At 32.2% G+C, this 21,069-nt stretch overlaps 1 protein-coding gene across 3 annotated transcripts; it reads right to left on the bottom strand.

Moving 5' to 3' along the window:
- Window positions 1–11,469: 11,469 nt before the first annotated feature.
- LOC120086766 (B3 domain-containing protein Os01g0723500-like) lies at window positions 11,470–18,215 on the bottom strand. 3 transcript variants are annotated; one of them, XR_005484321.1, is made up of 8 exons: window positions 17,715–18,215; window positions 16,603–17,008; window positions 16,161–16,363; window positions 15,483–16,011; window positions 15,068–15,234; window positions 14,574–14,916; window positions 12,883–13,003; window positions 11,470–12,525 (listed from the first exon to the last, which is right to left on the bottom strand). XR_005484321.1 is itself a non-coding variant. In XM_039043559.1 (7 exons), exons 1-6 carry the CDS (start codon window positions 17,805–17,807, stop codon window positions 14,584–14,586), a joined length of 1,731 nt encoding a protein of 576 aa, XP_038899487.1. In that variant the 5' UTR covers window positions 17,808–18,215; the 3' UTR covers window positions 11,472–12,525; window positions 14,574–14,583. The 3 variants fall into 3 exon arrangements, 2 of the variants coding, with proteins under 2 accessions (XP_038899487.1, XP_038899486.1); XM_039043559.1 differs by lacking the exon at window positions 12,883–13,003 and having other exon boundaries at window positions 11,472–12,525; XM_039043558.1 differs by lacking the exons at window positions 11,470–12,525; window positions 12,883–13,003 and having other exon boundaries at window positions 14,362–14,916; window positions 17,715–18,214.
- Between the last annotated feature and the right edge of the window lie 2,854 nt (window positions 18,216–21,069).

Genomic DNA, 21,069 nt, shown 5'->3' with positions numbered 1-21,069 from the left:
GGAGCTGTTGGAATGTGGAGCTTTTCATTAGAGCTCAAAATAGCGAAATAAAATTAGTTGTACCTAACCAATTGTAACTATTAGGTCGCTATTAATAATCTCCTACTTAAAATTTGTTGTAGTACACAGAAAAATGTGAACATTTTCATTTTCTTAACATTGAATAAAACTTATGGCTTCTTACATAGTGGATGTAGGTTTGATTAGTTGTAATAGTGGATGGAGGTTTATTTCCAAGTTAAACTTCCAAATATGAAGAGTTGCAACTCTTCCAGAATCAAATAATACTTCCAAGTTAAGTTTCCAAATATGAAGAGTTGCAACTCTTCCAGAATCAAAGTCACCAAGAGACACAATAAATTTGGAATTTTAGATTCATCCACATAATTAAATCTAGAATTTTAGATTCAACATAATTAATCTTACATGTATTTATTTAATTTTATGTATTTACATTTATGAGAGTAGTTGAAAAGGTATGAGATGCATATAGCCAATATGGGTGAAATGTTGCATCATTTCATGGTGCCGTTTCAATTATTTTAAATAGGTCTGTAATCTCCACATTTGAAAGGAAGACTTTGAATTTGAATAAAATTTCTTAGACTTTATTCTCTCATGTTTTATGTTTTCTTTGTATTCTTGTGTTTAGAAGACATATTTTTAGAACTTTCAATCTAGTTTAATCAATTAGATTGTGGAGAGTTCGAAATCTTGAAGTTAGGAACAAATTCTCCTTTCTTCTTGAACATCGATTAATCTTTCAAACCAAATTTGTTTAGCTTTCTTAAGGTTGCTTACCAATTAGTTAGTCGGGTTATTCTTATTACTGTTGTGGGGGTTCACCTAGAATAAGGGGAGTTTTCAAACATGATTGAGGTAGTTCCTTTTATCATTTGGTATAAGAGCTTTGGCTCTAAACAAATTATATCTTGTTTTCCTTTCCATGCCAACTTTCTTTCTGTAAATCAATTCATCTATTTCCATCGTTATTGTGACTTTCATCTTCTCATTTTTCTTGTTTTATTCGTTATTATGTTTGTTGGAAGAAAAAAAAGTGAAAAAAAGTGACTTTATCATTTTCTTGTGACATTTCATCTACTTTCCTTTCCTTCATATTACTTAGTGTGCTTGTTGGAAAAATTAGAAAAAGAAATTATCTTTTGCATCTTTACCTAATTTGTTTAAAAAAACTATGATTTTGTGACATTTCATATTCTATACTATATTGAAATTTTCTTGCATGATTTTCATAAAAATACTATAAAGATTTGGTGAAGTTTGAGATATTAGAAGTTTTATGATATGTCTCATACAAGAAGAAATTATCATGCAACTTACGACAGTGATGATAATTTTTTGAAGAGTCTTAGGGGGCGTTTGACGCGCGATAAAAGTAAAGAGTTGAGTTGAATTGAGTTGGTAATTATTATCTGGAGAGTTATATTGTCTGTGTTTGGTGTGCAGAGTTGAGTTGAGTTGGTAATTATTGTCTGTGTTTAGATGCAGAGTTGAGTGAGTTGAGGTATCTGGTGCTATTTTTGCAAATGAAATTGATCTTGTCTTTTTTTTTTTTCTATTGTTGATTTTATTTTTCAACTATACACATATTTTTCTAACTTTTCTAATATAAAACCAAAATAACTTTCAATTTTTTTCTATTCTCAAAACGTAAGAAATTCTCTACAAAATACTCATATACAAAATACAAAATTTTGAATTCAATTTTTTAAACATTCAAATAGATGTGATTATTTCATTCAAAAACCCAACTTAATCATTAATTACCGTACAAATTAAAAAGAACTAGTACCATCAAATGAAACTATTGACATTGTTTTATATAGAAGGGATGACACTTAAATGTTAATCTTACAATTTAAATCATAAAACCAACTATTAGATAGTTTTTTTTTTTTTCAATTTGTGGAATATGGATTTACCTTTTTCTAAAATGGGTGAAATGAATTTAGAAATGTTGATGTCTATTTTTTCTACTATTATGTTGCATCACTGTACAAAATATCTTTAAAATATATATATATAAAACACTTGAGCCATAATTTTAAATTCCACAATTTTAAATTCCACTATTTCATTAGAATTATGTAATATTTGAAAACATCAAAGGATAGGTTGTTTAAAAACATATCGTTGAACTTTTGTCTAGTTAAACAATAATAAGACGACGTTGTAATATTTTTTAGATCTAAGAAAAAAATGAAATAGAAGAAGAATAATTAAATCTAAAAGAACATTCATAGAAAGAAAATCAAAAAAGAGAAAGGAGGAGTTGAGAAAGTAAAGGGAAAATAAAATCCATACGAGCCAGACAGAGAAAGAAAAGAGAAAATAAGAAAGATGAACCAGACGACGAAAGAAGAAAGAAGACGAGAGAAGGGGAGTAAATATGAAAAGAGCATGAGAGAGAGAAAAATGACAAAGTAATTTAGGGAGTTGGGAGAGTAATGAAAACGCACGGGAAAATGGGTGAGAGTGTGAGTGAAAAAATGGTGAGTAATTAGACCTACTATTTTATTTTTATCAGTGGTCATTGAAGTTGGGCACACAAATGTGGTAGGCAGAGTATGTCGCCGAAATTTCTTGTGCGAAGGTAGTCGTTGGAGTTAGTCGCTAGAGTTGTCATCGGAGGTGGTTGGTGGAGCCCAAAGTTCTTCGTCGAAGTTGGTTATGCGAATGTGGAAGTCAGAGTTTTTTTGTGCCAAGGTGATTATCGGAATTGGTTGTCGTAGTGTCGCTGGAGGTGGTTGTTGGAGCTCAGAGTTGGTCGTCGAAGTTGGCCACCCGAAGATGGTCATCAGTGTATGTCGCCGGAGTGTGGTAGCGGTAATCGCCAACAGAGACCAAAGGTGGAACCATTAAAAACATTGGAGGAAGGGAGAATTGAGGGGGAGTTTAGGTGAGTTGGTAAAATAACCAACTCAACCCCACCAACATTTAAAGTTGGTTGTCAAACTTTGGGTTGGTAAAAAATACCAACTCAACCCAATTCTCTTTGGTTATCAAACATTCCGAAGTTTTACTTGTTAGGGATGATGCCCTAAAGTCTCGTGTCCTGTAGTTTGTAAACAATTTGTATGAACGCTTGTGATGTATAATATATGATATTTTCTTCACTACTTGACTTTACACATTGGATATTTAATTTGCTTTACCACAAACCAATAAAGTAAAATGTCTGGTTGTCATTATGTAACTTAAGCATGTATGTGGTGACATACAAGTGGATCATGTCTTAAGTGATAATCAAAATGGTCTGTAGTATATGGATATAGGAGGGAAACCTTATCCTAGTAACGCTACGGATGTGGCTTGCTTTATGGAATAGTTACAAATGTTGTGACTTGCTACAGATAGTCTGATCCTGATCATTCGTGTGGGGATATGCGAGCGGGAGCGTCCTATACAAAGAGTTTGTATAAGACCTGACCACGAAGTGTTAACGTCTCGTTATATAACGTCGTTCATGACAGAGACTTCACTTCAATAGGATGACCATAGGTAAACATGACCTCAATCCTGACTGAGTTGGGAACTCCTGCCATTGATGGCGGTCCTTTGATTTGCATGGGTGTGAGTGGCCAGGTCGCCGACTCAAACCTACCACTTTGGGGATTCCTCTGATTTGGGAGCTGGGAACTCAGCTACACAAGATGGAATTCACTCCTTCCACGAAGTAGGGGTAAGTAGATAGATAGCTCCCTTAAGGGCTGATCCCGGTGCTTGAACGATGTGGCGCCACACACCTTCTCATGGCCCGAGAGGTGTTCACACATAGTGGGACTATGTTGTATTGTTCATTAGAGGGATCAATGGTATTTAAGAAGTTAGATGTAACTACAGAGGAAAAACGGTAAATTGGTCTAGCTGTACTTACGAGCATCTATGAAGGGTTATCGTACTGTTGATTGGTTATATCTGATGGATATAGAAATATATCTGTGGTAAGAAGAGTTCAGCTGTCAGTCTTTAGTGGAATTTCTGGCAGTTAACGGATAGTGGATCTCGTGACTAAAGAGTTTAGTCAGTTATTCATGTATTGTTCGAGCTTCGAGCCATAGGTCCATAAGGTCCCCTTGTAGCTTAGATTCAAGTTGAGAATCAGTTTTTGGGTCAGTTTGAAATGTTCAAATTGACAAGAGGGAGTTCGATTATATATGATATAATTGAACTGATTAATTATATATGATATGATTGATTGAATGTATGAGATACATTATTTGAAGGAAAATGGATATAAATATGATTTATATCTAAATGAGAAAATACTATGGTTAATATATGATATTAAACTATAGGTTAATGAATATAATATGATTATATTTTTTTTTATTAGGCAATTATGAGATAATTGACCACCGTTTTCTCCGTAGCCGTGCATTAGTAGGGAGTTCCATTCAGTTTTCGTAACTGAAGAATAAAATGAAAAATTTTTTCATTTTGCAAAGTAAAATTGAAATACACAATTAATTGCTCACAAAGGTGTTGGCTGCTTATCCCATAGTGAATTGAGATCCTATACGATAGCTTGAGTTTACTAAACAATCGTGACACACACGCACTTCTACTAAACGATTTCCTACCTTTTTCTAAACGATTGCTTAGCGCTTGAGCTTTACTAAACGATCATATAGACGATCGCTAGCCTTTTACTAAACGATCGTGTACATCACCTAAACAATCTAGCATCTTGTCTATACGATAGACGTTGCCTTCTCCCACTTGCTTGATCGTTGTATACGATCTCTTTTCCCCTTCCCTTCTACCAAATCTGAGCAGAGTTCACTCTTTGGATTCTCACTCCAAGAATACTAAGGGTTCCAAGTGGTGGTGTCGTCCCCATTCTTCGTCTGTTCGTGTGGTGTTCGTTCGTGGTAGACGACCGGGTGTTGGTGAACGAAAGCTTGTCATTCCAGCGAAAGCGAGAGCATCCATTCGTGGAGAGAGCAAGATTTTGCTGTAAAGAAAGTCTTCAACTGGTAAGTTCTCTTGTTCTCTTGGTTGATTTAATCTTTAGCATGCCGATAATTTACAGTATTATGCATATCTGTTTGTTTGAATGTAAATGTGATAATTCTGTCACAATGTCTTTAGAAAGATCCACTTCCACTCATAGGTACTCTTGTATAAGAGTTCCTTCAAATATCAATTATATGAATGAGATTCATGTAATTAAATATAAATATGGTTTATATTGAGAGGAATAAAATATTTGGCTATGATCCAAATATTATTTATATGGATGAGAATCATATAAATGAATTTAATATAAATGTAATCTATATTAAATGTCACTTATAGTTAAGAGAGAATAAAAACTATAGTTTATGTTGTATTTGATGCAATATACAAGTATAGGCTATATGTTATATTGATATAACATATAGTGTATATATAATAAAGTAGTTATTATATATTTGTTATTAACTTATCTGAAATTAATAAAAGGGAAGGAGTTATAACTCTCTCCTCACATTCTCAAAGAAAACTAACAAGTGATAAAAGTGGGTGGATGAGATTCATCTTGTTCCAAGAATTCATATAGATAAAAGTTCTCTGAGAAAAACTCTCATCTCTAATCCTTTTCTTTTCCTTCCCTTTACAAAGGATTCAAGCAAAGCCTACAACTCCTGCTTGAATCCTTTAATCCCAAAAGAGAATACAGATGGTTCTCGATTGGTAGTGTCCGTGCAAGAAGAAGAAGATCCAAGAGGAAGGTGTTCCATTCGTAATTGTTCGTGGGATTCGTGAAGAAAGGTTCTTCAAAGGTGATATCTCTTGAACTTATTTCTTTTTCTAAAGCATGTTGTAATTTATTGTTAAATGCATATCTATTGTATGTTTGCTGTAAATTTTTGTATTCAATAATTAATAGAATTTGGACGATTTGCTTCTGCTCAAGAATTTCCTCATGTTGAGATTTTCTTCAATTGGTATCAGAGCCAGATTTTAGTTCCGATTCCAAATTCGATTTTTGTATTGAAGTTATTTACAGTTCTAGTGGGTTTTAATTTCTGCATTGAGTTTATGTGATAAATCTTTGCGGATGTTAGTTGATGGATGTTTATAGGATAGAGGTCTCTGTTTTATGGCTTTCTGTTTATTTTATAAAGTTAATTTGTGAAGGCCCCTACATTTTTGGGCAATAAATTGTAATCGAGTCTATATTCATTTAGTTTTGAGTTGCTCATGAGGTTTCAGAAGAAGAGCTGCAGTACGTTTCAATGGAGAAGACGAAATGAAGGTTGTCGCATCGTGTAGCTGGAGCTAGACGATCATTTAGATTTTGATATGCAATCATGTGGAGTTTACTACACGATTGTGTAGCATTTGCTAAACGATCGCATAGCTAATGCTACATGATCGTTGTTAGAGTTTGCTACATGATCTGTTGCGTTGGTTGTATGATCGCAAAGGCGCTCGATGGGTAGACGATCGCGCAGTATATGATACTCGACGATTGTGTAGACTATCATGCTCATCACATAGTCATTAGCTACACGATCGCATAGTATGAGATACTTGATGCGTGCTAAACAATCGTGTAGAATATCATGCTCATCGCATAGTTATTAGCTACACGATCGCATAGTATACAATACTCGGCGCACGTTATACGATCATGTAGACTTTCATGCTCATCACATAGTCTTAAGTTACACGATCGCATATAAATGATCGTCTATACTCGATGCCTCGTTGCTTGACGATCAGGAGTTTGTTACACGATCAGCTGCAATGGTTCTTTGTGGAGCAGTTCAAGACCTAGTTCATTTGTTTCGAACCGATGGACTCCTTTTGTAATAGTTAGCCATTTATTTATTTATTTTAGTGAATTTCTATCCCGGTCCATCAACTTTAGTTAAATATACATGTGATGTATGTTTATATTATATGTCATAATGTATGTCATATAGTTTTAAAACCCACCATAGGTTATACATTTATTCTCATGCATCATTTTATATTATAAGTGTCATAATATATTAGTGTTCATGACTTAAATTACATAAAGCATGCTCATGCATCATATAATATAAGAATTATACTATATGTATGTATGCATTATAGCATATCCCTGCATCATTTATATTATAAATGTTATAATATAAGGTTGAATGGTTGTATGGAATGTATGCTATGGTTTAGTTCATTACTTAGGTATATAAAAGTTATATATTAGTAATGAATGAACATTGCATGAAGCATAACACTACCTTAGGTTAATTTATAATTGTTATAAATAACTTGTGTATGTCTAGCTTGCAACGATTGGTTTTAATTGTTTCATTTACTTTATAAGAGTTATAATTAAATGAAATTAGAAATTAAATTCAATAACCAAGAGTTGCATGCAAACTTAGGTAAAAATCAATTTTTAAAATAGTTTTAAAATATGATTGAGATATACCTAAGTTCACAAATTTCTAATGAGATTAGAACTTAGATTAATCTCTTAAATCGATTTAATACTATTAAATTGATTTCAATAAAAGATTAAATTTGTAGCAAATATATATATAAGGGACCTTTTGTCTAAGGCGGGTTTTGCCTAAGCTGGGGTATTTAAGCAAACGAAACGTCCCTACCTAGGAACCTACCTGGAAAGGTGAATTAGATAGATTTGCTACAAGCATGCAATTGTTGATTAATATTTGTTAAAGTGTTTAATGAAGGTTAGTCAAAATTGTTTAACTTTCTTAGTACATGTTATTTTTGGGCAAACTTAAACAATCACTTAGTAAAAATAATTAACCGTATTTTTCCTAAGTAAAATTAAACCCTAGGTTGTTAAAATACTCCGTGGGAGGAAAAGATATATATGATATGTCATTTTTTCACTCACGTTTCTCCCTTAATATTCATACCGTGAGATTCATGTTTGGCCTTGAGGCGCCTTGGGAGCGTCCCCCTTCGGATGGTATTTGCATGTGTCAATATCAAAGTGAATGAAAAGAGTGTTTATAGTAAGTGGGAGAAGGATGTGTGTCAACATGTCTTACGGTCTCTTTCATTGGTTTGCACTGGGAGAGCTTCTTGCACAGCCTCGAGGCGTTCTAAGAGAATCCCCCTTCGGATGATTTGTGCAGTTGGTCAATATCAAGGCGAACTCCAAAAATGGATAGGGTCACTTTAGTTTTTTTCCCCAATCGATTTTTTTCTTCGGTTAGCTCATTGGGATGAAACTCTTGGATCTAAAATGAAAGGCCACGCTTATGGAAAATTATTAAGTAAGTTAATGATTTCTTGACCAAATAAATGATGACTAATCATTATAGGAATAAGAGTTATTCTGGTGTAATGATTAGTTGAGAGTGTCTCATTTCAGTGAAGGGAGAAATTAACTACCCTTCGGTGAATTTTGTCCTAAATCACGGAAGCGTCATTGCAAATTAGATGTTAAATAGGGTTCATTTAGGTTTTGTTAAAACTGATTGGATTTTTTTTTTATAGAGTTATGCTAAAATCTAATGTAGATCGATATGTTTGTTTTTCAGCAAAAATGTCAAATAGTGATTTTTCATTAGTTTCCTTTTCAAGTTTGACTAGTTTTAATTACATGACGTGGAAAGAATCTATTAAAGACTCAAGAAGAATCCATAAAGACTGCCTTTTGCTTCTTAGATTACCATCACCTTTGCTTCCCAAGTCTTAGGTAGAGACCTAAGAATTTTCCTAACATTTTTCAATGTCGTATAGAATTTACCAAGTCCTTTCAAAGCATTGATAATATCAGTAAATCTAGTAAACATATTCGTTATAGACTCATTAGCATCTATCTTAAATATTTCATAATTATGAACAAGCATGCTAATTTTAGACTCTTTAACTTAATTTGTTCCTTCATGAGTAATTTCAAGAGTATTCCAAATTTCTCGAGCGAAACAACACATGGATATTCTATTAAATTCATCTTTGCTCAAAACACAATACAAACAATTAATAGTTTTATCATTAAAAGAACACTTTTTCATTTCATTTTCATCACTCTTCTAATTTAGGCTTATCAACATTATCAACCTTTTTCATGGGTATATAAGGATCTTTAGCAACAATTAACCACAAATTAGAGTCAATAGATTGCAAATAAATTTTCATTCTAGCTTTTCAATATGCATAATTGGAACCATCAAAATAAGGAGGTCTAGATTTGCTATTAGGTTTGCCATAATGCTTTAACAATAAAGTTTATAAAAAAAAAAATTAAATTTAAAGAGAGCAACCCAGGCTCTGATCCCATTTGTAGGAGTGAGAAACTCAAACAATGTGCATCAATCTAAAATGATTTATGGAAAATTTTATCACAAATAAGAGAGCTGACTCTGATACCAATTGTTGGACCGGTATGGAAACCCTAGAGGGGTGAATAGGGTTTAATTAATTTTTTTCTTAAAATATACTTAGTTTGATCTAATTAGATATTTTTAAATTAAATTGATAAAAAACTCTAATTTATGCTTAATAACAAGATTGATAAAAATTGTGTAACGATATACTCAATCAATCTCAACCAACAAAAGCAAGCAATTAAAACTAAATGCAAGAATAACTAGGAAAGAGATAGAGAAGAAGACATCGTGATTTTTATAGTGGTTCGGTCAAACACAACTTACATCCACTTTTCCAAACGCCTCTTGGGACTTCAATTAAAAAAAAATTCTTTTGACTCTTTTTATGGATGAGAGTCAAACTACTACCTTGCTCTTTTTATGGGTTCAAGAGCAAACCTGATCCTTTCCACGGGTGAGGATCCAACCGTTATAATGTTTTGAAACTTTAACACAATGCAACTCTCTAAAAAGAATGGGTAACAAGATTGAGCTCACACACTTTAATCCTCACAATACAATAGAAATTTCTCTTAAGAATAAGATGAAAAGAAAGATATTGGAAGCTTATAGAGAATAACAATAGTGGTTTTTTTTTTCTCTAATTTTGAGGATTGTAAAATGTGAAAAGTTGTTGTAGAAATTTGGAGAATAAGATGAGTTTAAATAAAGAGGAAAAATTTTTAGAAACCACATCTAATTTGGACCATTGGATTTTGGAAAGGAGAAATAATGGTGGAGATTTTAAACTAAACTAGTTGTTAGACACAAACAAAATATAATAAATTATTTTTCTTTTGAAATTCATTTTCTTTTTAAAATCAATCCAAAAATAAAGAACATACCATGTGTCAAAAACTAGCCGTTTGACACAAACATAAAATAATTAAATTCATTTTATTTTTTTTTAATTCATTTTCTTTCTAAAATCAATCCAAAAATCAAAAGCCCACTATGTTTCACTGGTCTGGTAAACTTGTTTCGGTCATATCTTCTTCGTTTGAGCTCTGATTTGAGCGACTCAAATTGTGTTGGAATTATTATTTTGAGCTCTACGCAATAGGCATTTCAAAATACTTAAATTGTTATTAATAAAAGCAGGTTTGTTATCATCAAAACATTAACTAATTAAAATTAATTAATTTGGGATTAGGAAAAAAATTCACGAAATGACCCGAAACCCAAAAACTTTTCTACCAATGACCTCTTTCTAAAAACTTTTCTACCGTTGACCTTTTTCTCCATGTGAAATTTCAAAATTACCCCCAATTTTTAAGCCTTCAGACTGCACGATGAATGCGTCTCTATGAATACTTTAAGTGAGCATTTAGATATTACTAAGTGATCGGATAGATATTACTAAGCGATTGGAGAGAGTACTAAGCGATCGTTTACTATCCACTATAGTTTTTATTAAGCGATCGTGTAGAGAATACTAAGCGATCATCTAGCTATCCACTATAGTTTTTATTAAACGGTCGTTTATAGAATACTAAGCGATCGTCTAGCTAACTGTTCCGCGATCGTTCAGATATCCATTATGCAATCGTTTGGCTAATACTAAGCGATCGTTTAGTTTGTACTAAGCGATCGTTTAGTTTGTACTAAGCGGTCGTTTAGTTTGTACTAAGCGGTCGTTTAGTTTATACTAAGCGATCGTTTAGCTAACTGTTACATGATTGTTTAGATATCCATTACGCGATCGTGTACTAATTTATAAAACGATCGTTTGGCTAATACTAAGCGATCGCTTAGGTTTTGTTATGCGATCATTTAGATAATACTAAGCGATCGTTTAGTTAATAATAAGCGATCGTTTAGCTAACTGTTATGCGATCGTTTAAGTATCCATTATGCGATCGTGTACTAATGTATAAAGTGATCGTTTGGCTAATACTAAGCGGTCGCTTAGGTTTTGTTATGCGATCGTTTAGATAATACTAAACGATCATTTAGGTTTTGTTAAGTAGTCGTTTAGATAATACTAAGCGATCGTTTAGTTTTTGTTTAGATAAATTTGTGCTAAATTTGTAGAATACAATTGGTGTTGTACATTTAACTAAGCAAATAAATAACTAAGCGATCGTTTAGATAAATTTTTGCTAAAATTACATATTGTACAATACAATTGGTGTTGTACAGAATATAATTGGTGCTAAAATTACATATTGTATAGTGAATTTGTACAGAATAATTGGTGTTGTACAGAATATAATTGGGATTGTACAGAAAATTTGAAGCGAAAGCGAAAATTACATATTGTTTAGCTAGATGGGCCAGTGCCAGGTGTTATCAACGTTTGTCTGCACGTTTTCTTGTAATGTCCTGTCTGATCACATCGTGTACACTCGTGTATTTGTCATGGCTCCTCTCCAATTGAAGGTATCTTGACGATTTGACATCGACCTACACTTACTACCTTTTGCGGTGGTAGAATTAGTTCAATCTCCATCCCATTCTTGACTGTGTCCGACTGGGAACATTGGTTCGGCGTAAGCAACAAGCACACACTCAACTGTAAACCTAGTCATGAGGTATTGTGACGAGGTTGTCATACGATAGACCCTCTGATGGTCCAGGTATATCAACAAATGGTTCGGGTGGAATGCATAAGAACCGAAAGCATCACAACCGATGGAACGGGAGCAGGTGGGGTTGGAACATGGATGTTAGGTGTTGAAGAAGTTTATCCATATCCATGTTCAGTATTGAATTGTGAAGTACATCTAGGTTCACTGTTCCGACCAAACCAAGCTTCACTTCAGTCATCCCCCAAGTTACATGGCTCAATATGATCATCAATTGAAGACATGGTATGCATTAGATTGGGTTGATTAGTTGGATTGCAATGTTGTACTCCATGACTGTTAGCAGGTGTAACTGATATAAATAATGGCATCTAGGATGTCTCACTGCCTTCTAAAAAGAAGCTAAGATCTTCATCGTCGAGTAGTCAATTTGGAGAGCTGGGACCAACAGGTTGTAGCAACATTTGATGTGTATATCAAACATATCCAGATCGATAATCAGTCATTGGTGCATCATACTCACTAATTCACGGACTGTTATATCATTTCTGACTTTCAGATCTTTCATATGACCACCAACATAATTTCTTCCGGACTCATCCCAATCTCCATCAAATCATACAAAGATACGAAATAGTGTCATTGATCTACAATTAGATAAACAGATCATTGATAAGTAAGCGATCGTGTATAAATTACTAAGCAATTGTGTATAAATTACTAAGCGATCGTGTATAAATTACTAAGCGAATGTGTATACATTACTAAGTGATCACATAGTAATTTACTAAACGATCGCATAGTAATTACTAAACGATCATTTATATTTTACTAAACAATCGTTTTAATTTACTAAACGATGGTGTATAATTACTACTCATTGCATATATTACTCAACGATCGTTTATAATTTACTAAACGATCATGTATAAATTACTATACGATCGTTTATAATCTACTACACGACACTTATTATGAAAGCGATTTGAGAGAAGAAATCGTACATTGAATGAAGGGTTGAAGAAACCATTGAAGGAAGAAGAAATGTGGATAGAATCCGACGATGAAAGCTACCATAGAATCCGACGATGAAAGCTACCAAAGAATCCGAAGGGCTGAGGAAATCTGAGAGAAAGCTACGAGATGAGAGAGACATTCGACGACAGAAAGTGAATAATTAGAAAGAAGTTCCATTCTCTTCAGAATATTAGTTGGGAATAAATGTTTTGGTGGAATGTTGGTGGTGTATTAAATGCACATTGAATGAAGAGCCGAGGAAATCGTAGAAGGAAGAAGAAAAATGTGGCGGTCTGAAGGCTTTTTAAAAATTAGGGGTAATTTTGATATTTCACATTGGGAAAATGTCAGTGGTAGAAAAGTTTTTAGAAATAGGTCATTGGTAGAAAATTTTTGGGTTTTGGGTCATTTTGTGAAATTTTCCGGGATTAGGGGCCAAAAATCTAACAATCTCCCCCTTTTTATGATGACAAACCATAGAAGAAAAATAACTTGAAATGCATATAACCATAGCAACACATATGACCAATAAGTAATTTTAATATCAAGTACACATATCATCACAAAGATCATGCTTAAAATTCATTCAAAAGAATTAACTTTTTCCTTTAACTAATTTTCCCCCTAAATAATACATTCAACGTAATCATAACACATTTTTCTTATACTTCTCCTCCTTTGGAATCATAAAAAAAAATAATAAACATATAAATGCTCCCCCTAAAATTATGATATATATAAAGATTTCAATTCTCCCCTATCAATGGTAACTATTTGGTTTTTGGGTTTTGGTTTTTAAGCATATTACCTCTCTAACTCTTACCATGATTTGCATATTTCTTAATTACAATAGTTAACTTTTTAGTCAAATTCTAAAAACAAAAATAAAATTTTAAAAACTATATTTTTTTAGTGTTCAACATTTGGATTGATTTTTTAAACCATTAGTAAAAAGTAAATAACAAAGGAATAAATTTGAAAGTGGAAGTCATGTCTATAGACTTAATTTTTTAAAAACAAAAACTTAAAAACCAAATCGTTAATGATATATCTTAACAATTTGAGTTAGATTCATATTGGCAATGTAAATATAAACTCTTTCTAAGAAGGTTCATTGAATAAAACAATAATGTAAAAATAGTCATGTAGCTAAATACAAATGTATTTGGAAACTTTACATTTTCAGATGTATATTAAATGAAATGAAAAATCATCCAGCTTTCTTAAATTCTCATCAATTTTACAATTCTTTGGATTTTTAGTCTCTTGCATCATCGCAATTTTCTTTTCTTCTACAAATTTTTCTACGAGAAACTTAATATGTAAAGAAGCAATTCTTTTTATCAGTAATTACATTAGATGATTAGAACAAAAAATTAGCACAGCAGATTAAGAACGAACATATTCACTAGTTCCATTTAAGAAAATAGCACAAGGGGCAGAAAATAAAGCAAAGTACGTACGAGTGGGGCAAATCTGATTGAACCTGCCATTCCTTGCAAAGGGTTAGAGTTTACAAAGCTCGGTCCGAGTCGGGTTATGATTGAGAGTCCTCAGGCCCCAATTGGGGGGAAAAGATGACTGATGACCTTATATAATAATAGCAAAGGAATATCTAGCAATTTCTAATACAGGCAATTAATTTTTTCATTGAGAAGAAATGAGCAAGAGTACCAACCTTACAATAGCTAATTCACAGAAGGATGATTGCTTGTCATTGGTACAATAGCTAATTCACTAGAAGTTGCGACTTCACTGCTGAGGTCAAACCCTTTCTTCCCGACTCCAGTTATATGTACAAACAATTCACACTTGCCGACAAGTTCGAATATGCAGACATCCCCCATCTGGATACCATTGTCACGAACGAACGACATCCAACCACCGCAAAAAGTATGCATCATTCGCCCCATTGAGTCTGGTACTGAGTTCACAATCCAACATCCCCCATTTGAACTGCGCAGTATAATCTCAGTTCTGCTGTTGGGGAAATGTGCTGAAGAAAACCGATGCGGAATTTTCTGCAACATAGAATGCCAATCAATCCTATGAACTTGAAGCAAAGAACATGCCGAAAAGAACTATATTGACAAACAATACTTGGATCTAAAACCTGAAACTTAACAAAGTGCATCAGCATAACAGTATTTGGATCCAAAATAAATGATTTACCAGAGTATATGAACCACTTGTGTTGAACTTTTTCATAATTCTGACAAAACTTGGAAAACAAGAAACAAACGATTTAGCTGCCCTTTCTTCGTCACGTGCCAACATTGCTCGCAAACCAAGTCTAGCTGGTAATACAAGATCACCTTTGACACTGGTTCTCCGATTAACTAGCCATAAAAATTTCAAAAGTCATAATTCTTGCATATTATAACCTATTCAGACCAGCTATGAAAAAATTATGGAAACATAATAGATACCCTAATACACAGCAATCAAAGTACATAGATAAATAGAAAAGTAATAAACTTCATTTTTAAAACAACAGATCGTTGGCTTCATGACATAAAAAGGGAACCATAAGAGCCTTTTTACATACTTCTAAAACCCTTACTTGCTGATATAGCAGAAACCTTACCCAAACGTTTAGACGGTTTTTTTGACTGAGAACAAGCCATGACTTTAGTAGAGACCATTTTGGCACTAGAATGTTTCCTAGCATCATTGCAGAAAGGTTCTTGCCGAGAGTTCGAACACTTTTTATCAGGTATTTCGATCCTTTTGGAGCGTTTTGAATGAACTTTATGGGAGTTACCATTCATTTTCTTTGGCAAACCCTTGACAGCTTTACGAGGAATTACTGCATGGCCAGCACCTAGTCTATTTAAAGTTCCTTTTCCACTCTGATCCTCAGTTATTTCCTTTCCAACCCTGAAGATGTGAACACGCAATTCACAATCCCGGACAAGTTCAAAAACACATATATCTCCCATGTTGATGTCATTCCCACGCACAAAGGCCATCCATCCTCCACAGAGAGTGTGACTTGTATGCACTCTCGTTGTAGGAACAGAATTCACTGTCCAGGATTCCCCTTTCAAATTGTGAAGGACTAACTTTAATTTGCAGCTAGGAAGATGTGCCATTGAAAATTGATAAGGGATATTCTGCATCACAGGAGAGGACAACATCAGGCTAGTTCAACTGACATTCAAATGAAGGCAAGCTGCTTTACGATCATCATGAAAGAAAATGACTTTTTTTTCTTCGTTACTACTTTTTTCTTTCTTTTTTGGGTTTTTGGGGGTTGACTCACCAATGTGTACGAACCACAAACATTAAAGCTTTTCATGATTCTCACAAAATATGGAAAATTGGAGCTAAAGGACTGGGAAACTTTCTTTTCATCCTGAAATGACAGTGGTAAGGCCAGAATTTTATCATGCGTAGTTATGTCATCAACTTTACCGATCCCATTCTGACCAGCTACACTTTTATGGTCCTCAGCAGTTCTTATTGCTGGAAACAAAAAAGTATGATCCAATTAGATTCTAATCACACGCTGATAAGTAGCTGACACTCTGCACAACTATAGATAAATCACTAGAAATAATTATTTTTTTAAAGTATTCCTATTCTCTTCAAATAATGAATCTTTTCTTCCTAATTTTAAAATTAATTATGGAACTGCAATGTCAACAGAAACGTGCATTCCTCTACGTTTAAATCAAAGCCCAGAAGACTAGAACTCAACTTACCTGCTAGGTTCTCCTTAATGCATTCTGAATGAACATCAGAAATGCTCCTCATTTTCTTTGCCACGGCTTCCTCGCACGTCTCTGGGGATGAATGGTCTTCCTCCCTGTCCCTTTTATAGCCTGTGTTATCTTGACTGCATTGAGAATGAAATGCACCTTCTTTCTCACATGCACTCTGATCAAAAACTTGCACATTGAAGTGCAACTCACTATCGTATCTAAAAACCAAAAAGTCACCACATTCTAAGGTGTGATCTCGTGCAAAAGTTGGCCATCCGTCACAGAAGAACAAGTTATCATTCTCCTGGATCAAGTTAACAAGCCAAGTTTGGCCGCTAGGACCAATTAACGCAACTGATCGGCCTATTATTTCTTCCAAGTGTTTGACAAATTTCAAAGGAAGTTTCTGCAATAATATGGAAATTCAATCAGCACAAGACAATGCAATAGATCACCACAAAACATAAACGTCCCTACATATTCATCTTTGACCTGAATACAAAACGGATGGACATGGACATAGAACAGCTATTCCTCATAAGATCCATCTCAAAACTAAGCCTCATTTAGTTTTTTGTTTTTAAAAATTATGCACATTTTCTTTCAATTTCTTACAATATTTTTTTATCATGAGTTGAATTTTTAGCCAAATTCTTAAAAAAAAAAAAAAAAAATTTAAAAACTTTTTTTTTTCAGTTTTCGAAACTTGAGTTAGTTTTTTAAAGCATTGGTATAAGAAAGCAAAAAAAAAATGGAATGAGTGTTGTAGGCTTAATTTTCAAAAATAAAAACCCAAAAACCAAAGGAATGATGTAAAGACGACTCCATTGTCACGTGGAATGATTTAAACCTCTCTTCTCAAAGAGATATCTGCTTCCTCGCGGTACTGAACTATAAACCTCCCCAGAGACCAGAGACAAACTAAGAGAAATCGATCTCTAACTTCTTAAATAATTTTTTATTCCTGATTGAGCAAAGAGAAACATATTTCAGGATTAAGTCCAATCTGACCACACATGGTGCAAGCTGACAAATGCATGCTCGAGTTAACCTAATTTCTCAGACAATGAGAGGAAGCACAATCAGAAGAAAGCGGAATCCGAAGAAATTACCAGTCGTTCTGAAGAGAGAGTAGAGGAATAGAAAGTATAGAAGCAAGGCCGCCTGGCGGTCACCATCTCCCGGCGAGACTCCGTCTCCATCATCAAATGGCATGAACAGGCTCCAGTCAATAGGGATTAGGGAAATATATTGCTGATACAAACGACATTGAAGAAATTTTCGCCACAAAACAAAACATTGATAGGAAAAGAAAGAAGAAAAGGCACAAGCAACCCTACGAAGAACCGAAGATTAATGGAGAAATCATGGAAGTTCCGGCAGCTTGCAGGAGAGATTTCAGTTTCGAGGGATTCTGGCAAATGAACCCGATAGTGGCCAGCGCTTCCGCGACTGCCACGATCACACGTGTCAAGTGTGTCAGTAACCGTACGTGCTTACTTTGGCTGTGACCTTTTTTTCCTTTATGCTAAATTATTATTTTTTAAAAAAAAAATCCTGAAATTTTTGAAAATTTCAAAAATACCTTTGAATTTTTTAAAAGAGTGCAAAAATATTCATTTTATTAGTTTTTGATAAACAACATTAGTGTTTTATTTCAAAAATAATCCTGAATTTTCAAAAATGTCTTTAAATTTTAAATTATTCAAAATACTTTAGTATATAAATAGAAACCGTTAATACTTCGTTGCAAAAATAACTCTAAATTTTCAAAAATAGCATTAATACTCTTATGTTGTGTTTTGGATTACTTTTGGGGGTTTTAAAAGTGATTATGAAAAAATCTTAATTGTATTGTGTGTTTGATAAGATAGATTGTGAAAATTTTATTATACTCGCTTCTTTAAGATTCATTTAGATTGACTTAAAAATATATATATATTTTTTTAAAAAAAACTTATTTTTATTTAAACATATTTGATAAAAATTGATTAAAATACACTTCAAAAATTATTTTGAGTAGTTGTCAAACACACTAATTTCTTCTAAAATAACTCATTTTTTAGATTGAACACTTGAAAATATAATCAAACACACTCTTAATCACACATTCATTCTCAATACTTTTAAAATCTATTTCGTACTAGCTTAAAAAAAATGTAGAATTAACAATTACTTCTGAAAATTTGTCAATTTTATTTTTTATAAATTAAAATTAATTTATTATATAATTAATACATTCTTAACAAAACCAATTTTGATGTCCTAAATTTCCAAATTAATTCAATGATGTCTATTTTTTCTTTAAATAATATCATATAATTCTTTTATTGAATAATGCATATAATTGTCTCATATATCACAAATAATATTCTTATACTTAAGAAATAATATAAAACTTGAAAATATATATATATATATATATATATGATATAACATTATAAATAATAAGAAAAAAGGGAAATTATTTCAAATAGTAAAATTGTTGAAAATATTTATAAGATATAGCAAAATTTTAGAACTATCAATGATAGATACTGATAGAAGTCTATCAATGTCTATCAGTGTTTATCATTGATGGTTCTAAAATTTTTCTTGGTACATATTTTGATTGATATTAATCACAAAAATATAACATTATTTACCAAACACTATAACTTACTTTTTCAAGTTTAAAGTTGAAATTCACCAAATATTAATTAACTACATTTTACAACTAATTTTTCTAGAACTGCAATTAACAACAATTATTTTAAAATTTACAGCAACCCTAAACTAAATCTTAACCGTTAAAAAAACAATAAAAATGCTCTTATCGTTAGTATAGTGATTAATTTGTTTAATGCTTTCTTGAGTTTGAAAAGAACTAAGTTTAAAACAAATTATATAGATATTCCCTTATATATATAAATATATAGATAGATAGATAGAAAGATATACTCTCATTTTTATTCTATTTGTCCAATTCTTACACTAATTTTTTGAGCAATTAAATATAAACCAAAACTTTAAGTTTAAATATAAAATCTCACAAAATTCCAAAGTCAAAATCTTCTCTTAAAACTTACTAAAATGATAAATAGCCAAATCTAAAAAAAAAAAAAAACCGTATTTGATTACTAAGACTTACTCAACTAATAACATACAACCTTGTTAAAACACTCGGTCATAAGATCAATAGTCTATATACATTAACTAAAGTGGATTTTTTAGATAAAAATGTCAAATAGAAGAAAAAAGGAAGAAAAAAGAGGACAAAATAAAGGAGAGAGTATTAACGGTTTATGTTAATATACTATCAGTAATGGTATTTTCTTGGTTTTTATTTTATTTTTTTTTAGTTTAAGGATACTTTTAAAATTTTGAAAGCTCATGGGTATTTATGACACAAAACAATAACGGTTTCCATCCAAAACTAATGATAAAGATATTTTGAACTTTTTTTTTTTAAAGTTTAAGGGTATTTTTTAACTTTTTTTTTTTAAAAAAAAAATTGAGGGTATTTTTTAAACTTTTGAAAGTTTAGAGGTACTTTGTCACAAACTACAAAGTTTAAGAGTATTTTCTATAATTTAGCTTTTCTTCAACATCTTGCAAGGATCCGAAATGGTAGAAAACAATTTTGGCATCTTCTTTAGGTTAAAATATTATTTTTGTCCATATACTTTGAAATTTATTCAATTTTACTCCATATCCAATTTTAGTCTCTGTATTCTCAAATGTCCCATTTTAATCTATGTACTATAAAAAAATCTTAAAATTTAGTCTCTACCACTTGTTTATTGTTGATTTTTTTTCAAAATTTGTTTATTATTTATTATCATTTTCACTCTAAATTTTGAAAACATATTCACATATTATATTTCTTTGCATGAAAAATATCATTATTAGTTAACAAATTTCTAAAAAGTTTAATTTCGACAGACTAAATTTAGAATTTATTGAAAATACAGGACTAAAATTAGACATTTTAAAGTTCAGAGACTGAAATTGATAGGGACCAAAATGATATTTTAACTTTTTTTTTTTATGTATTAAGGTTTTTTAATCTAAAATGGTAAAATGTAGAATTATTGATAAATATAATATTTTACATTATAAACTTCATTCTTAAATTATAATTTACATATGTAGGATATAATATATTGTAAATTATATGATCTATTTGTTGAGGGTTGCCTCATATAAGACCTAAAGTATATGGGTGGGCCCATGTCCAAGATAAATTAGGAGGCGACATGGAGAAATATGCGTCTCAGAAGAGAAAAGTTAGAGCCTCAAATTTTGGGTCGATTAGTCGAGTTAGTGAATATGTACAAATTAGGAAAAAATAGAGTCGTGCTTGGTCTGGTGCCATCTAGCCTTGAGTGTCGTAAACTACCATGACAATGCCAGAATTACATGTAACCACATGTGAATGTTAGAAGGATAACAATATAAATAGTCTCATTTGTAGACCCAAGAGAG

This window comes from Benincasa hispida, chromosome 9 (assembly GCF_009727055.1).
Source record: "Benincasa hispida cultivar B227 chromosome 9, ASM972705v1, whole genome shotgun sequence".
In the NCBI taxonomy this organism is placed as follows: Eukaryota; Viridiplantae; Streptophyta; class Magnoliopsida; order Cucurbitales; family Cucurbitaceae; genus Benincasa; species Benincasa hispida.
This window is presented reverse-complemented; position numbering and strand designations above follow the sequence as displayed.